Source organism: Ambystoma mexicanum, chromosome 12, assembly GCF_040938575.1.
Source record: "Ambystoma mexicanum isolate Mex_15411 chromosome 12, UKY_AmexF1_1, whole genome shotgun sequence".
Taxonomy (NCBI): domain Eukaryota; kingdom Metazoa; phylum Chordata; class Amphibia; order Caudata; family Ambystomatidae; genus Ambystoma; species Ambystoma mexicanum.
In genome coordinates, this window is record NC_090936.1 from 605396748 (window position 1) to 605415889 (window position 19142).

Below are 19142 nucleotides of genomic sequence, written 5' to 3' on the forward strand. Positions count from 1 at the left end.
GATTCTTAATACATGGAGATTAGACACCAATTAAAATCTTCAGCCACAAACATGATCACTGAAGGCCAAGAACTCCCAGTTTGTAACAGGAAATCCTTTGTGGCTGAATTAACAAAAGAATACATTGTACACTGAACACGCTTTCAATACACATTAAACAAAATTATATAAAAATAGCTACCAGCTTTCCAGACGCAAACTTTCAGAAATTCGTAAAATGAAATGTCAACCTTTTAATCATCTGGCCAACATGCATAACTGAGACAATCCCACACGTTGAGGCAACATTTGGTGCAGAATGCCTAACAGGCTACTTCAAATGTTGCCCCTAATAGCAACTGCTCAGGCGGCCTGGTCTCTTGGAATAAAAGAACGTGAATTTGACAAATGCACGGAATAAACACAACTGCAAGTTGGCATTTAAAAACTGCAATCTTCGCAGACTGCACAAAAACATGCTGGGAACCAATTAGTGGCAAACTATCAGATTTTATGGTAACCCCAGAGATGTTCTGACTGGTCACAAGGGCACTCTAGTAGGTGGATTCAGGTGATGGGTACTGCCTCTTCATTCGCCTAAGTGCCATAAAAAAGCCAGTAGACTTGAGATCATTCACTTAATTTAAGGTCCTTCACAATCGTAAGGCACCAACACGTTTTGTAATAAAGATTACACAGCTCCGATCTCGGGGAAGTTATCCCAGAGAAACACAAGAGTGCACCAACCTCGCCCAGGAAGTAAATGAAGGTTTTCCATTTTCGGCATTGCTATTCCTCACAAGAAGCATGTTCCTCGTTCCACCTTTGGGATAGAGTTAACATAAAAGGTTTCATGCACAGGTGCTCCTTTTGTGATAGTTCAGCAAATACCAAGACATCCGTAACCTCAGGCTTTGGGCTTAGGATACAGGATTACAGCATTAACCATTAGTTTATGATAGACTGTAAAGACTGCCTCTCTCACTCATTGTGTGGTGCGGTCACAAGACTCCATTGTGCAACACTCTGGCAAAGCAAGGCACGACTGGGCAGAAAAGATGACACTTAAGAACGCAGCCCTGACCCCCAGCCAATCTCCATGGGACGGACGGTGGCGCCAGGCAAAACAGCTGTGACTACAGATGCTCCAAAGTCCTTGCCTTGAGCATCCGGTCCACCTTCCAACCGGTCAAAGTCACGTAGGTGGAAGCGAGTGGCAAGGTGATTTACCATCCGCTTCAGGGTAATGAAAGCAACTAGGACCTGAAAAACCAGGAACAGGACGAAGATTATGTTTGTAGCTCGTTCCAATGGTTGAGGCTCCAGACCCTCGTTAAGGAGCAGGAAGAGAACCAGTGGAAACTGCAGCAGGAGACTCAGGAGCCAGAAACCAGCCAGCTCAGGAACCTGTAGGGGAAGAGGAAAGACATGAGATCAAAATAAGGAACTGAGTTTGTGAACTAAAAAAAAATATGAGACCTGGAACAGAATTAGCAAACGAGACCAAGAGATGGAAGAGGATATAGGATCATGGAATGGGAACAAGCATAAGCTGTCATTTAGCACAGAGGTTGGGAAATCAGGAAAGAGATGGGCCAGATAATGCGACAGTATAAAAAACAGTAGCGATAAGACCAGGAACAATAAAATGAGAAGGAGATAATATGAGAGAAAGTTAGAACCACAGACAGGACTTCAGAGGCATAAAGAATGCAATTCGAAAACCACAGGAGAACAAGGATAGGAAGCGATATGCCAGAAGTGGAACACAATGAAAAGAGCACAAGAGAAGTATTTAGATCAATAAAATGAGAAACTGAGAGGAGACGAAACCTTAAAGAAGGGCAGACCAGAATAATAAGAATCCCTCATATAGCACACACCCCAAACTGAATGTTTTTCTACTGCTATTTTTACCCAGATGAATGGTTCTCAATTTATCAACTACCAAAAGGATGAAGATCTGAGCCAGCCTTGCTGAAGTGCAACCCTGTGATTTAAAGTTGCATACAGGTGTTGCAAGCATTTACCTGGACAAAAGATGCGTGTTAGGATAAAATAACTTCTTCCCAACTGATTGAGAACTGCCTGCACTGTAGAGATTTACTAGATCACAAGCAACTAATCTTGTCACTAGAACAGATGGGTGGCTGCTCGTCAAGGACAACAGATGGGTTATTTCGTTCTTGGCCAATCGGATATCAAAAATACACTGGGGGGAATCCTGCTCACCCTTGGCCACCATTGATTGGGGAGTGCTTCAGGGGGCTAGTTTGTCCCCCCTGCTCTTCAATTTATATCCGAGATTCCTCTGTACAGTGCTTGACAACATCAGAGCATTCTTTACGAATTACGCCGATGACACCCAGCTGGCGATGGAGCCGAGTGGTAATCATGAGACTGATGCCTGTAAACTTGAGACAGTGTATAACATCATAGAGGCCTGGATGACATCCAAGTGGATGTGCATACATGGGAATAAGACCGAGTTAATGATTTTTTGATCACGACAGGCACGTGCCAAACTAGGCAGGGAATACAAGACCTTCCAGATCAGAAATTCACCCATACGGGTCCTAGAAAAAGTAAAGACCCTGGGTATCTTACTTGAAGCATCAATGAGTGCAGACTCCCATGTAAGTAATATGAACAGAAACTGGCAATACTACTTACGACTGTTAAGTCATATCAGACTTTTGTTGAATGAAACAAAATATTGCTACCGTAGCCAGGGCTACGACGCCCGATTGTTGGGAGCAAATAGGGGGTGCATTGCTAGATTCCAGATTATTTTGAACAGTGCAGTAAAAATTGACAAGAAGAAAACCAGGAAGATCATATTACTGTAGACAGAAATGCACTGCACTGGCTGGCTGTCAATGAACGGATTACGTTCAAGGCCATGACCATAGTCCACCGATGCCTCCATGGCAGGTCCGCTGCCTATCGGAGAGAACCCTCCTGGCCGCTCGCTGAGATCTGAATCTGCTGGCCAAAGTTTGTCCTTCCTTTAAGTGTTCAAACAGGCTTGGCAAGTCATTTCCAGTAAGAGCTGTCCAAATATGGAATGGACTACCAACGGCAATCGGACTCAAGAGCCACTATCTAATCTTTACGAAAGCGTTAAATACAGCAATCTTTAGATAACCTTAGCAGACCTTTATGCTAGTCAAATAACAGTCAAATGTCCCGTTTAATTTTGTCGTCCTTGTCTTAATGTATGCGCCCTGATGCCTGCGGGCTTCGGCACAATATAAATGAATAAATAAATAATAAATAAGACAGCATATCTAAAAGCAGTTTATTAAGCTTTAAGATTAGGGCTCCATCTCCTTCACATGTGTGTCACCCCGGCATCCCAAAAATAACGTGCCCCCAACCACTGCACCTTTCTCTCTGTGTTTTTTCTCCCTAGCATAAAAGTTGGAGGTTGGGATGTGTCAACAGGGATAAGAGGGTGAGGGTTGTGAAGGAGGTAGAGCAAGGACTAAGACCCAGTCATTTTCCCTTTCTCGGTCACCCTGTTCTCCCACCTTCCCAACTAGATGGGACCCAAAGCGATTATCACCCTGCCAGTGGGTGACGAAGTATACCATGAAAGGCATAGCGTAGCTTGAGGACTGCATCTGTTACAACACTGCTATTCCCCTCCACATATACAGCTAGAAACGTAATGATGCTGGAGTGCCTGAATCCAGATCACGGTCAGTAAGGTGTAGAGGGGGAAGGGAAAGAAAAGCCTCCGTTTGTACACACAGAAAGCTGCAGTCATGTTGTTTGTGACAACGTTGCTCTGTAATGGAGGGAGAAAGTGCGTAGAAAGATTGCTTTCAGTTCCATGTAGTTTATGTGATGGAACCTGCCCTGAAGATCCCAAAAGGATTATTAACAATGGGCTCTCAAACTGAATCCCAAGGGATCTGAATAAGAGGAAGACAGAATGAAGCTGTTTCAGAGACTCCATTCCTAATTCCAAGACTGGAAGGAATGAACCAATGAGGAAGGAATGTCTTGAATCACTCCAAGGATAGGTCCCATGTGCAGGGCAGATGCCACTGTATTGTCTCCAATCTTTTTTTATCATCATGATCTCATACATTATAAAGAACTATAAACCAATACAGCAATTTTTGAAAGAAATAGAACATTGGTGTATAAATTGTCCTTTAACAATCGCCACCATTTTACTTCCATCTGTTCCAGTTCTCGCTTTATTGGGTTTTCAGCTCCGATTATTCTACTATCCAGGAAATTGCATTGATATATCCCATACTTAATAAATGATGCTCACATTTTTAGACAACTAGTAATTACCCAAATTTGCAGGCTTCCTATTGTGATTGGCAGTTCAAGAGTCGTGGTATATATTTGCACACATCACATATACTTCAGTGCAACGATAGAAGCAAAATTAAAAACAAAAAAAACATAAGAGAACTTGGAGCAACACAACAACCAAGGAGGAAGTAGCTCCTACTATTGTCTTCAATACCTACCAGACTAACGCAAAGGCTAAACTTATAGATACATCCTCCCGTCATCTCCTTCAGTTATAAAATATAATTCCTTGTATTGAGATGACCTCATTCTATTGAGCGCCTTCATGAAATCTGGATCACTTCACCCTCACATTTAATGGGCCTTGTCTCACTTGATGGGGGCTTAATTGGACTCCTGTAGAACATTAAAGTTGGGGAGCTAATGGTCTACACATATACTGTTTCTCGATGATCGATTTCAATTCAAACCCCCCACCCCACCTCCCAAAATCTCCAGGAAATGTGCCTCTTTATCCACTACATCAGTCTTTATTAGGATGCCATCTTTACCATTTCATCTTCCCAATTACTCAATTGTGGTGCTTGTACCTTTCCAGATAGCCTCAGTATCCCCTACTTAGCCACCAGTAAAGCAGCAGTCAGCCATGACCCTCTTATTTGCAGAGATCTGGCATATAGGCAGTACCCAAGAGAATATAGTCTTTAGTTTCCCCTGGTATTCGTTTTCATAACACTGCTGATATCCTATCTAAAACCACCACCCAATATTATTGTAGAGCCAGACAAAACCACAAGATGTCTAGCATATCACAAATTGTTTCTTTTTTTTTCATAGCAGTTGCCATGATTTACTAATCTAGCAGTTTGCATTTTTTTGGGGTCCAGCAGCATCCTGTTAAGAGATTAAAGTGAAGTATTTGAGTTGCGCTTCACTGGCACTATTTTCGTAGTTGTTCAAAATAACATTAGTGGAGTCTTCTGTCAATTGCTCTCCCAGCGAATAAAGAATTAACGGGTAGATGGCACAATAGTGGCACAATAGTGCCATCTACCCGTTAATTCTTTTTTCGCATTGTTCCATGGATAGTGAGTCAATATAAGTGGCACATAACTCTCGTATCAGCACCTTGTTTTGGTCCCCCACATCTTTATGAAGTTGGTCACTGGTGAGCTAAACAGTCACAGATTGTGTACTTTTCCTAAACATTGCAGGCAGTGCTCTAACTGGGCATATTGACATACATGCCCAGGGATTAGATTGAATCTGGAATGTACCATTTCAAAATGTATCACTCGGCCTTCTTTGATCTGGTAATTTACTTGTTTTACTGAAGCCGAATACCTAGATGCTGGCAGAATTTCAACCAAATACTTATTGAAGCCGAAATTCAGCACATCCCTAGTTTCACCTGCGCAGATAACAGATGCCCTGCCTTCTCTCCCTGCTCGTAGCACGTGGATCTCAAAACAAAGTGAATATTTCACTTTATTGGTAAATAATTCATTTAAATCAAGCATAGGGGCTAGACGATTCTCTTATCATATTGGTGCATTAGCATTACAATTGTCGCCTCAAGGGATGCCTGTCATTCTTTGCACTCTCCATTTCTACTGGAAACCTTCTGTATTAGCATCCCTCTCAAAAAGGCATTCTGTGCAGCCCATAAACTTGCCATAAATTGTGTCTACTGACCCTTCATCAAAAACTAAGTATTCTCTAAGAGTGTCCAGTAACTTCCCCTTTATCTATAGGATGTGATAGAAGACTGACATTAATTTTCCATCTACTCGTTGCTGGTCTCTTCAGGGCACTATCAAGGTTGAAGCATATTTGGATATGATCAATGTTGCCTCCTGGTAATATGTCACATTGTGAGATCTTGTGCACAGTCGTAATCAATTCTTGACTGTGTTCTAAACACACAAAGTAAATGTAAAGTCTCTGCTCCCTGTGTTGGCAAGGAGTTGGTGATTGACAAGATGGTGTTCTTCCATTAGCTGCTTTTGTAACTTTCTATCTCTCATGTTCTCATTATTAGGTCTACTGGATTCATCCAAGAATGGGTCTAACAGAGGATTCCGATATTCCTCTCCCCTGCCCCACCGGATAATTAGAGTACTACACATTTCTGTTTATATCCTGCTCATGTATGAAAAGAAGGGATGCTTTTCATTTGTCGGTGTGTATACTGAGCCTAGTACTATAGTTTCTCCACCTGGCATAGCCTAATAGCTACTAATCTTCCTTCTCTGCCCGAGCAGACTTTGGACACTTTGGCCGGTAGAGCTTGGCATGTTACGATTGGCACGCCACACTTCTTACCTTCTGCTACACAACTATAATACACTCTACCAACCCAATCCCTGTGTGAGTTAGCTGCGTTTCTTGCATCAGTGCAATATCTGTCTGTTTGGAGGCAAGTTAGCTGGGAACCTTTTTACCATTTGATAAAGTGGTTTAAACCATTAACATTCAATGATGGCAACCTGAGATCACTTCCAGCGAACAGCATAAACATTTACCTGGCATTCTACCTTTTTCAATTACAGATTCTCTCTACATTGTAGCTGTATAATCCACTAAATTGTCGCTCCTCAATAACGAACAGACGTTTTTAAAAACTTACAAAAACCATAACCGAGATCTTTCTTTTCATCCCTGCCTGGAATACCCTCTTCTCTTAACTTCCTTCATCTTCAGTGAGCAAATACAAGACTGCATATTACAGGTGAGCCATTGCGCTTGTAGATCCGGGGCTTTCATCAGGTTGCTTCCCACACCTAACCTCTGGCTCCCTGCTCCCGCCCCCTGCTTTCCCACCAACAAGCATTTCTCTTCGATGTTTCTACCATCGAGATGTAAGTGTTTTCCCTTGGACCCATAGGAGGTCTCAAATTTGTCTTTTCTATAAGAATCTTAACATGTAATGCTCATCATATTCTCCATTACAGGATTTCTAATAGGTCACGCAATATGCTTGTAAAGGTCTGATATACTGAAGACTAACCCCACAGTCTCAAGGACCAGGCTAATTCCCAGCACCTAGGACTTTGTGGGATTTTATTGGCAATCTTTATTTTTCCCCATGTCAGTCAGTCCCATCTGTGAGCAGTTTCTTTTCCAGTGTCGGTCTCAGTCTAGCTACTTGAGGCATATCCAGAATATCATATTGCCTCCAATTTGGAAGCAGACTAATTAGTTGTTCCTCTTTTCGACGATACTCCTCCTCTTGTTGCATAATGTCCATTGCTTGTTTAGCCAGATCTTGTAGAAATTCCTACACTTCATCCGGATCTGTAAATACTCTGGTTCTTGCATCCTTTGTGAACAGCATCCTGGCAGCTTCTAGCAGCCCAAAACAGATGTCCCATATTCAAAGCGTTAGCCTAATCGCCAGAAATCTTCTGCCTAGTGTTCATGGTTTCCCTCAGAAGTCGGTTGACAAATACATGTTATGTCCTTTCCATAGAATCCTAATCTTCTTTATGATCACTGACAGTATTTGTCGTACCTGCCGATAGCGGAGAAAACATGTAACTAGTGGGCGCAGTGATTTAGGGTCAATATTCTCTTTTGGCCATATTCTGCGAGACCTCTGTATTTCAAGTTGACGTACAAATTCCATCTTTAGCACCTCTGCAATCCACTTTTCTAAGAAGGATGTGGCATAGCCATCCTTTGTTTATGCAGGAAATCCAGAAACAAAATGTATAATATACCATCTACTTCTATCTTCAAACTAATTTTGCACTTTCAGTTCTCCTACTAGCACTCACAGATCATGCACCTTATCCATCATTTCCTCTAATTCAACCAGTCTGTGAAGTTGCATATTTCAGACCTCATTGCCAGGATTGCCATATGCGTGCCATTTACTCACACGTAGATTCCGTTAACAGTCGTATTAAGAGTGGAGCATTGTTGTAGTAGCAAATCCAGATTTGACATGTCTAGTGTTTCCATTCCAGCTTGGTCTGCCATAATGGGGCATTTGCCACTGTGGACCCCACAAGAACTTCTGAACGTGTCCCACTTTATTTGATTTATCCAGGACTCCGATCTTTTTTTAAATTTTTTATTTTTTAAGTAGCCCCAAGTTATAATCACTTCGGGGCACTGTTGACCTTTCATGTTACAGTGAGAGGTGCCAACAGACCACGCTGCAATTAATCAGTAGGATGTCACCACAGGAATGTTTAAAGTGTTCCCTGCACAGATGCAGAGAAATCTCATCACTTGAGAGCTCGCAGCGAGGCTTGCTTTCAGCTGCTATCACCATTTGCTTTTATAATTCTGCTGTATCCATACGTACAATGGGACCTATTGGGAGGCGTCTAGCGCCAATATGGCTGTCACTGTACCCTCAGCATATTCTCCTATTTCCATTGCTTGTCAGTAGCGGTCCAGCTTAGAAACCCTCATTTGATGGCTGCACCTCTTTGCTTCTTGGTTCCTTAGACTGCATTCATGGTTCCCACTGCTGCCTGCCAGCCTTGCGAGGGGAGTCATCTGCACTTGCGCATCCCTGCTTTGGGCTGCCCACAACGCTCCGGGCTTCCTCTCCGCCTTGATCAGGCAGAGCCTCTGCTCAGATGCACTGTCTCGGCTGATACAGTTGCGCTTCACCAGTGAAGTTGTTTCTACCCACACAGCTCTTCCTCATACTGCTAACCCACCTGCAGCTCAGTATAGGACTCCACAGGTAAACCCTTTGTGTGGTCCATAATACGATATCCCCTGATATCTCCCCCCTACAAGAGGGCATAGCAAACCACTTTGCCTAGCAAGATAATGCTACTTCATTGTGACCTCCATTTTGTCTTCCATGCGCTGCTGCCGGGGCTTACCGTCTTCTCTTCAATGGGTTTTCTCCAGAAAACCTACTGCACGGGAAACGATCTGCATGGTTTCCCACTGTCTCAGCTCTATGATGCTCCCGATTTGCAATGCCTGGAACAGCTGAACATGATAAGACAGGGCAGGCGATAAAGGGAGCTATCAAGCTAGCCAGCCATTTTAAAGGCTGCTAGCCAACTAACCCCACCCTCCCCCACCACCACCTTCTTCAAGCTCACCTGAACAGCATGAATGCAAGAGGCCTAGGAATCTTTAAAACCAACTCGCTGTGGTGAGAAAGTGACTTAAGAAGAAGATACAGGGTTGTGGATGAGTGGCACCTGGTCCAGACGAGGAAAGGTATTCCACTGAAAAGTTGAGAACTGGTTTGGTTAACTGAATCTTCTGTGTAGGCCAACAGAATCATTTTGGATAGTTTATTAAAATACCCAATTTTGTCAAAGTCTTTCACACTTTAAAAAAAGCTTAGAAGAGGCATGTGTCAAGATGACCTCAAATCAGCCAGTCATCCAGGTTAAAGTAAGTATAGACAACACTCTTGATATAAACAATCAATTATTTTGGCACAAAATCTCAAAAGCGACATAACATATAAAATAGAAAATAAAACATAACAATTCATCATTTTAAATTCAATGCGAGAACAAAAATACACAATTACAAAGTGCAAGTCATATCTCCAAAATAATAGTAAAGAGTCCGCTCAATCATCTATACCAGACACCCTTGTAGTTAAACACTCAAGGAGATCATAGCCCGGAGCCTTGAAGGTTTGGCATTTCATCCTGTTTGCACATTCATCATGCTCTGCCTCTGCCGCCAAGCCCTAGGGATGCAACATGCTGTGGCAAATATTATACTAGGGTTTACTGTTTATTTTAGAAAAATCACCGCAATTTCAACATTTGGGATCCCTACTGCATTTAAAGTTGGTCTCAAATATCTTCACCTGAGGATTTCGGTTTTACAGCAAATTAACTAAGTTTATCACAGTTTCTCTTGCCACTCCACACATTGGGCACAGATCTATCTGTGATGTTCTCCAACAATGAGTGACGGTGGTAACTGGCAGGATCCCCAGACAGAAGCGTATATACAGGGATCATTCGAATGCTGTTTTTATCATGCCAACATATGAGTATGACTCGACATATGAGGGTCCCGATTTCAAAATTGCTGCTTCAGCTATCAGATGATTCTGTATTCTTTGTAATATACCCTTTCTAACACTTCTAGCAATCTCAAGAGGGTGGCCCAAAGGATCATCCCAGAAAGGCCTCAAGTTTAACTCAGATAAACTGTGCTTTACATGCCTACACCACTCTAGACTTTTAACCACCCAAATTCATAAGATGATGCGGGGGGTGGAGGCGTCTCGATAAGGTTCCAAGCCCACTTGCCTCCACAGTCTTAGCCAATACAGAGCAGGGTTATCGGCGGTTTGGAAACTCATAGGGGAGGCGCCAAGCTCCAAGTAAATTGAGGCTGATGGAGCACTTTTCGGTAGTAGTAGTAACTTTATTAGGAACTTCCATTCACTAAGAACTAGTTTTCCCAGGTCGCTATATATTTAGGGCAGGAGAGACTGTTCCATTTCAATGTCTGGTAAAAAAAAAAAAAAACAAAAACAAAAAAAAAAAACACACGAGTACAGCTGCATTGTATTTTTCCATGGTAAGAACTGATTTAGCTAACTGGGCTGGCCAACTGCCAGACTCGTGGAATCCCGCTAGATAATCAAATCATTTGACTTGTTCTAGGGGTTCATTATTGACTCTGTGGGTCAGGATCTTTTGTTTTGCAAATTGGAGTTTAAAAATCACAACCTTTGATTTGCCAAAATTCAAATCCAAGCTTCATTCTTTACATTTCAGTAAGAAAATAGATAATGACTCTTCCAGGCCGAGAGGTGGTGTTTGTAGAACCACTGCGTCGTCTGCATAGAAGAGCGCTGGGTACCGTTCAGTTGCCATTTGTGGACAGTCCCGGCAATCCCCCATTAGAGCATCAATAATTTCCTGTATGTAAATATTGAAGAGCAGGGGTGCCAGAACACAACCCTGTCTGACACCCCCATTTACTTTAAAGGCCCTGGTTTCCTAGCCCCTCGCGCCCCCCCCCCCCGAAGCCATAGTGCACAGGTGCTTTGTTTCCCCAAGTTTAAGCAAATTCATATTTGGAGCATCTCAGGCAAAACATTTAGAGCCTTCAGTATTTGCCATAACATTGGTTTGCAGACTGAATCCAAAGCCGTTTTTGGACCCAAAAAATAAAACGGCATAAAAATACATTCTCTTTAATACACAATACTTTTGAATTAGCATAAACAGCAGAAAACACTAATCCACAGAACCCCCGTTTTGCTTAGATCCCGCCTGATAGCTTATAAACATCGTTAACATTTTCACATTCCTGCAGATGATGGAGAACAACTTTTCCAAACACTTTACTCGAACCATCCAGTAAAGAGATCGTAAAAAAATAGTCCATATTAGTCCATAGGCGCCCCTCTGCGAGAGTGAACACGGCCCATTGACCTGTTCTTTGGGAAGGTACCCACTTGAAAGTCCGCAGCCACACTTTAGCTCACTGTACCTTTCACAGATGGGAAATATCCATTTGCATATCCGTCTTTGTCCCACCCACATGGGCAGTCCAGCAACGAAATGCTATGGCAATTCCCTTCTGAACAAGAGTACCAACAGCAACCCCATACACGTGTTTCAGCCGTGTTGGGCTTCATCAGTGAGGTGGAGCTGTGCCTCTGAGCACAGTGAGCAAGGGCAATCCAGACGTGGACCCCTTGCTCACTGTTCTTAGAGAGGCCGAAACACATGTTTGGGGTTGCTGTTGGTACTCTTGTTCAGAGGAGAATTGCCTAGCATTTCGGTGCTGGACTGCCCCTGGGCAGGACAAAGACTGATATGCAGGGATATTTTTCCTCTGTGAAAGGGACAGTGAGCTAAAGACTTGGTAGAGTCTCTCCCAGGGGCCATCCACCCATGAACAAGTCAATGGGCTGTGTTTGTGCTGGTAGAGGGATTCCCAGAACTCCTTGTTTTGCAGTAAAGAGATTGGGCGGTAATTTCCTGGCATTTCTCTACCTTCTTTTTTCATTGATCTATAGATCTTGATATAGATGCGTGGCCATCACAGAAAGGATTTTCCTCAAGACGTTTGGAGATGCGATCAACCCTTAATGTAGGCATCTCAATTTAGTCTCTTGCCACATTCATTTCATGTGATATATCAGGAGATTAATATGAAAACAAGCACCCGGGAGGTACAATTTATAATTATAATTGGTTATTTATAGCACGCTTAATACTGAAGAGGTTTCTAAGCACGGACACAGAATTCAAACCTATGTTGCTCTGCATAATCTTGCTTCCAAGACAAGCACGTTGCCACTGAGGTATACTACCTGTGTCAATAAACACATCTCATTAGCTAGCTGCAATGGCATCAAAACTGAGCAGAATAACCATGTGGAAAGTCTCCACGGTTAGAAGGAGCTTAATGATCCATAATGAGTCTTTGAACCATTTTTCAAGGGACAAATATTGCCAATAGAACCATTGAGCATTTCAAGTGTTCTGGGACCGGGCCCATCACATGGAGATGAAAGAGCCTTTGAAATTCCTAAAGTAAATTTGAAGAGATTATTGGATCCTGGATCCATCAATATTAATGGGACGAAACTACCACATACCACAGGAATGCTCCTTGGTAAACAAGAAGTCTTCTACTTCCACATGGGAATGACATAGCTTGTGTTTGGAAGCGGAGCTCGCAAACACTGGCACTCAGTGAGCGCAGCGCCACTCACAGACTAGAGTACCAGGAATATTGTCCATTTAACGTGGCGGATGCCCCTTGCGGGCTTCTTCGATCAGCATGGGTCCCAGAAGATAATAGTCCCCTCCGCCAACAACTGGGTGTAGCCCAGCCAGACTACAGAGTGCCCTGTCCAGTATCAATTCTCGTCCAGGCTAGGAGGAGAAAGCACCAGCGCATTGGCCCTGGCGTGTTTCTTTCTGCTGCCACACAGATTCGCATCTGTCACGGCCACAGACACTGAGGTGGGAATAGTTCTACACCATTGAGACAGTATATCCACTCAGCCGAACCAGCTGTACGTTATGCAGAGGATCCCCCCCCCAAAGCAATTGATTTGGGTCCTGAAGAAGGCAACAGTCTAACCACAAAAGACACCTGCTGAAACGTCTACTCAACATAATGGACTGGCAGCCAGCTATCACCGCATGGCACCACGAACATAGGAGTCAATACCATGATGCCGTACACATTTAACTTATAATAACTTATGTCTTTGGACGTAAACCCGCAACTAGATTCATCTCATCATTGAGCTAGACAGACAGTGGTCTGCAGAACCACTTTCTGCATATTCTCAACTGTACAGCAGAATTGCGCCCGATTTTCAATACACATGGTGCACAATATCATGCTTGGTTTGATTTGTTCAAATTTGCCAAAAGTATAATTCTCTTTTCCTGCTTTAATTGAGATGACTTTGTATTTTTTGACATGTTTTGTGTTTTAGTGATACATTGGTACTTCATGTTTCATATTTTATTAATGTGAAAAATGTTTTCATTAAATAAAACATCCAGTATTTAGTACACCTTGCAATACTCCAGACTGTATTCTTTTCAAGCTACAAAACTTTCTGGACAATGGGTTAATCTTTAGGAGGTTTCCTTATTATTTGTATTAACCACAGGTTCCTTTTTCACATAAGTGTTGAAGCCCCTCGACATTTCCACTAAAGTTGTGGGTTTGTTTTGTGCATCTTCCTTATCTGGAACATGCTTATATACACATGTTGGGAGCCCACCCTTGTAAAACCTATCTTTTGTCCTGACCAGCAGGTTTGGATTTTGAATAGAACCTTAGCTTCCTCGAGTAGAAGTGGTTGTCCTTAGACTCAGCTGTCTGACTGGCTTTAAAAGCTTTAAATGAATTAGATGGCTGTGATGTAGATTTGGAAAGAAGGGGTAGTCAACAAAAGAATTAACAAATGCAGTCTCCACCAACTTTACAATTTTGCGAAACCGCATCCATGGTGGAAGCAGTGTCAATGAATGGAAGGTCCAGGACTTAATCCTAAAAGGCTTGATGCAAAGATGAGGTTCATAGCCAAGCTTGGCTTCTTATTTCAACAGCCAAATTAAAAGCCCCAGAAAATTGTACAGACCATACCCGCATTTATTTTTCATATTTTCCTTCTGAAACTGCAGTGGTGTAGTCACGACTGTCCTAGTTATTCAGGTTTTAACAAGACACGAATAACTGCATTTTGGTCAAACGTCTTTCAGTCTTTGGGATGTACAGAGGCTCTATGAGAATCCAGACCCTTTACTTTCCTGTAGGTCTATCAAAGAGATTGGAGCTGATGGACTGTCTGAGAATTAAAAAAAATTCTAACGATGAAGAAATGTGCGCTTTTGAGTGAGGTTCTTGCCAAATTTAGCAGAGATTGCGGGGGAAAAGTCGGGTCCATACCAAAGGCTGGATTCTCAAGTGTATACCTCAGTCTAGAGTGAAAAGAGAAAGAACCTCTTTCTGTGCATTGCACCAGGCTACAATACCTACACCTTACATGGCCAGTCCAAGATCATGATACACAGTCTCAAAGGATATAAAGCAGACTGGATTTTGCTCAGACGTTTGCTCTGTGCCCACACCCATCCGAGTTTATTTTGTCAGCACCTGGCAGAGTTTTACACCTGCAAAAGGATGTGGAAGAGAAGCAGGTTGCAGGATAGATAAAGCTGGTGCCAGAGCTGGACTCCGAGCCGATGCCGGCAAATTCTAAATTCCTTGAGCTGGACCACGAAACAGTCCACAAATTGGTCAGATGGCACTACCAGCCACGCCCTAGTAATCACCCACTCATCACGCAATCCAAGCATTTAGTGGAGGGAAAGTGACAGAAGGTTGTACAATACCTTAAAAAAGATGATGAAGCTGCCCATCTACCAGCTGAGAGCGTACATTGAAGGATTGAGCATCACGTGATGCTTGTTTTATGGGGGATTTTAACAGTGCTTGATACCTGAAAGATTATAAAGTTTGTTGGGATGGTGGTGGTGGTGGTGGTGGTTCGGGACTGACATTTGGTCTGTCTTCCAGAAATGGAGATCTTACATTAGCATAAGAAAACTGCAGCAGCTGGAGAATGCCAGTTCAGAGGTTTTACCAATGTTATGGCCAGAGAAAGCATTAGGCACTGCTGGTACACATTTGGTAGGGGGACCCTGGAAGGTGGCTAGCAGGACAGCAGGGTGTGTGCCAGTCTGGCTCAACTCTGGACAGCCCATGCCCAAGCTGAGGCATCCATCTGCTGCATTTTCAAGACTTCATTTGGGTTTAAAAAGCCAGTCTGGAACTGCAGGATGTCTGGTGGTCAGACTTGGAGATCTCTGCAAGAGGTGCTGGCTTGCACGGGTGCCTAAAATGGCTCTCAGATAATTGGCTGGTTGAGATCCAGGAATAGGTTGGTCTAACTTCTCACCAGTTACAAAAGGCACTGCCGATTTCGGTGTCTGGACACCTACTTATCTATATCTGACAACATGCAAATGTCCTGGACATTAACTGGAGGCACAGCTTCACAGACAATAATGGCAACCTGCAATAAAAAGGCTTATTTACTCACCAATAAATGTTTTAAAGGCATGCTACAGCACCAGTGTGGGTCAGCTGTGGAGTAATGTCTGCTGCAACAAATGAAACTCCTGCAGTCATCTTTTATGGCATGGTTTGAAGGCAGCACAAAGATTACCAAAAAAAAAGCATCATCTTCAAGAAAACAAAAAGTAGAGGCAAACACACTCCCCTGGGAGTGCACAAAACAGACATGACAAAACACCAGAGGAACACAAAGGGGAGGCAACAGAAACAAGGTGCTTTTGTTGCAGACTACAGGTGGAAAAAATAGGAGGGTGTGGCAGTTGATCATGCCATAGACCGATGCTTTAGATTTGCCTTTTTGAACTGTCTGTAGTGCAGGCAATTCTCAACTACGTGGAAAGGAAGGAGAGCAGAATAAAGACATGTTGGGATTGAGTGTGAAGGACAAATAATAATAATTTCACATGTGTAGTCCTTCAAATCATAGACGTTATTACCCCAATGTATTAGTGCTCAATTATCAAGAGGACGAGGAGCTAAATCAGCCAAAACTGGATTCAAATTTGCAAAGTGCAAGCTCACCCTGAGTCTGAGGAATTTTCCTGAAGCGAGAGCTGTGCACCACTTTAGGGGATTATGGATTAGGTACTGTATAACAGCAAGGATTATGTGTTTTACAGTGTTCATCGTATTTTTATTATCAGCTAATGGACAAAGGACCTTTTGCCATGATACGATTCAGTGTCTCGGAGTACCACACATTTATTAATTCCCCACATAATTGCCGAAAAAAAACTTAAAAGCTAAACTATCTGCACATCACGACTCACTCCACAGTGTGGCCCTTAATGCAAACCAAACAGCTCATGCACAAACATGTTTTGGCGCACTTACAGGCAAAGCGCTTCACTTGCATAATCCATGACAGGAGGCGCTATACAAATCCAAGATAACATAACAAAGTGTCACATGATCTTATCTTCTGTTCTACAGTGTAGGCAGTCCATGTCATCCCCAAGACTGATAACAGTGCATAGGGACATCCCATGCTATGCTTAAACACGTTGTATGTGCTTCATAACCACAGCGTTGGTAGCAAAGAGAATCACACCCACAACGTTGTTATATTATTTCAAATTTATGAACAACTGACCAATGACTAATCCCAATGGATGCACAGAACGCAAATCACAGTACTGCGCTACTGAAAATGCCAGCACAGAATTCCACGAAGGCGCCTGGTCCCGGAGGACATGCTGCTGAGACCTCTGTCGGATGTTTGCCTCTCCCCCTTTATGTGCACTCTCACCCAGGGCTGAGGGGAGGCTCTCCTGGGATGGTGGGGGCCACGCTCTGGGCAAGCATTGGTGGGTATCCGTTTCAGCAAATAGCTGTGCAGCAGCAGCAGGAGTCCGACACAGAGGAGACGGGTGCTGAGATCAGACTATGGATCTCCACGCCGCAGCAGTGGGAGACCCGACACAGAGCGCTCGCAGCGACAGGCCTAGCCACAGTTTTATTGCTGCGGGAAGAGTGGGAGCCCAACCCACTTTGGCTGGATGGTGTGGCAAGGCCTTTTAGTCGCCTGGGAGCAGGGAGAAGCGTATGCCGGCACTCCCCTGAATGGTCAGCAGGAGGCATCAAGGGATGAAGGTGCACAGCTTGGTGAGGGGATGGAGTCTACTGCGGGAGCTGTGGTTTCCCATCAGGGATTATATGAGGGCGGTGCGAGCCAACAGAAGCGTCCCCCTCCCCATTTGGAAGTGAACTGTCTGGCTCTGTGGGAGGAGGGCAGGCAGTGATCACCCAGTGTCATTGTTGGCGAGTGGTGATTTAATGACATACAATGGATTAGTAGCCTGGCCCGGGCAGCAGGAGAGGAGCTGGGGGAGTGGGGGGGGGATGGGCTGCGTGGCAAGGCCACATGCGGTGGACTGTCCTCTTGTGTTGGGCGGCCTGATGCAGTGGGGGTTCTGAAGAGTAAGAGTACGAATACAAGCCTGTCTTCATTCAATTTGCTCTGTGACCTCCACGGATGTACTGTGTTTTGTGTCTGGTGCCTCTGGAGTGGGGGCATGGAGTGGATTTATCTGGACCTTTTAGCAGGCTTCCGGAGATTGGTGATTTTCTGTGTGAGTCTACTTGGGGGACCCCATTCTGTTGAGCAGCGCTATCCCAAGTTGTACGAGTCTGGGAACACTAAGGGGGCGGCGGAACGAGACTGGGCAATGTCGTGGCTGAAAACAAATGAGGGCACAGGTATCTTCACCTAGTGACAGGGATTTGGTGCAGTGTTGAGGTAAGACTCCAAATGAGAGGGAGAGCGGTCAATGGAAGAAGCAATCTGGGGTAGACAGACTCGGCAGGCTGACTCAATGGCCATCAGCAAGGACGACTTATTACAGTGGTTACAAGAACACCAGAACCTAACTCACTAATTGGACAGCCACCCAATGAGGGCATCCAGCTATCGCAGCCCAAGAGGCTACTGCCCCTCTAACCTCAATACCCAAACCATCCTACTACCAAGGACCACAAAATGCTCTACCAAAGAGAATCGGAACAAGGAAAAAAAAACGAACTGATCCACGCCCTCCTCCAATAGAAACAGTCACTAATGCAGAAGGCACCGCAACAAACACTAAAAACAATAGAACAAACATCAGGAGAAGAGGAAAATCCCTATATCTTACATAGTACCTCGCAACAACTGGAACACCTCAACACTTCAATGCCACAGACATGTCCAAACACACGGAGAACCTTCTGGAAACCAGTAAAGAAGAGAGGACCCCAGAAGAGAAAAGGTACTAATCCAACTCCCTCACTCTGTATATTACAAAAATCCAAAGAGCACCACAAACAACCACATTAAAACATAGAAGATAATGAAGCTGAAGAATTCATCAACCCAACTATCAATCTAATAGAATGCCTCAACGACGAAGCAGACTCCACGGATCAACAACTAATCTGAGACAGCTACACACAAGAACTCCAATTGAACAACCACAAAAAAGGATTAAAAATAAAAACAAACCACGTCAAAAAGATCCATTGCAACCTAATCAACGACAGATCAATGTCCATACATGCCACTGAGATTTACCACCTCCTGTGCGACTGAGGTATCGACAGCTTATTCATAACCGAAACATGGTTAGACAGCAACTACAAAAATCGCACTCCATAACTGCCTTCCTGACAAATTTAAGTGCTCACAAGAAAACAGGAAAAACAAAAGAGGAGGAGGACTGGTGATGGCATACAAGGAACACCTGAAAATTAAAACGGCGAATCCCTAATCCTTCGCCTAACAACAAACCCCAAAACAAACCACAAATTCATTCTGGTATACAGACCAC

The 19142-nt window shown here is 43.7% G+C and overlaps 1 protein-coding gene across 2 annotated transcripts in view; it reads right to left on the minus strand.

Moving 5' to 3' along the window:
* Positions 1-213: 213 nt before the first annotated feature.
* The window catches only part of LOC138513882 (transmembrane protein 17-like), a 109181-nt gene continuing 90252 nt past the window's right edge, over positions 214-19142 (minus strand). For both annotated transcript variants that reach the window (XM_069629015.1, XM_069629014.1), the window contains exon 5: positions 214-1386. In XM_069629015.1, coding sequence (XP_069485116.1) covers positions 1045-1386 — 342 coding nt within the window. In that variant the 3' untranslated portion in view covers positions 214-1044. The remainder of the gene's footprint in view (positions 1387-19142) is intronic.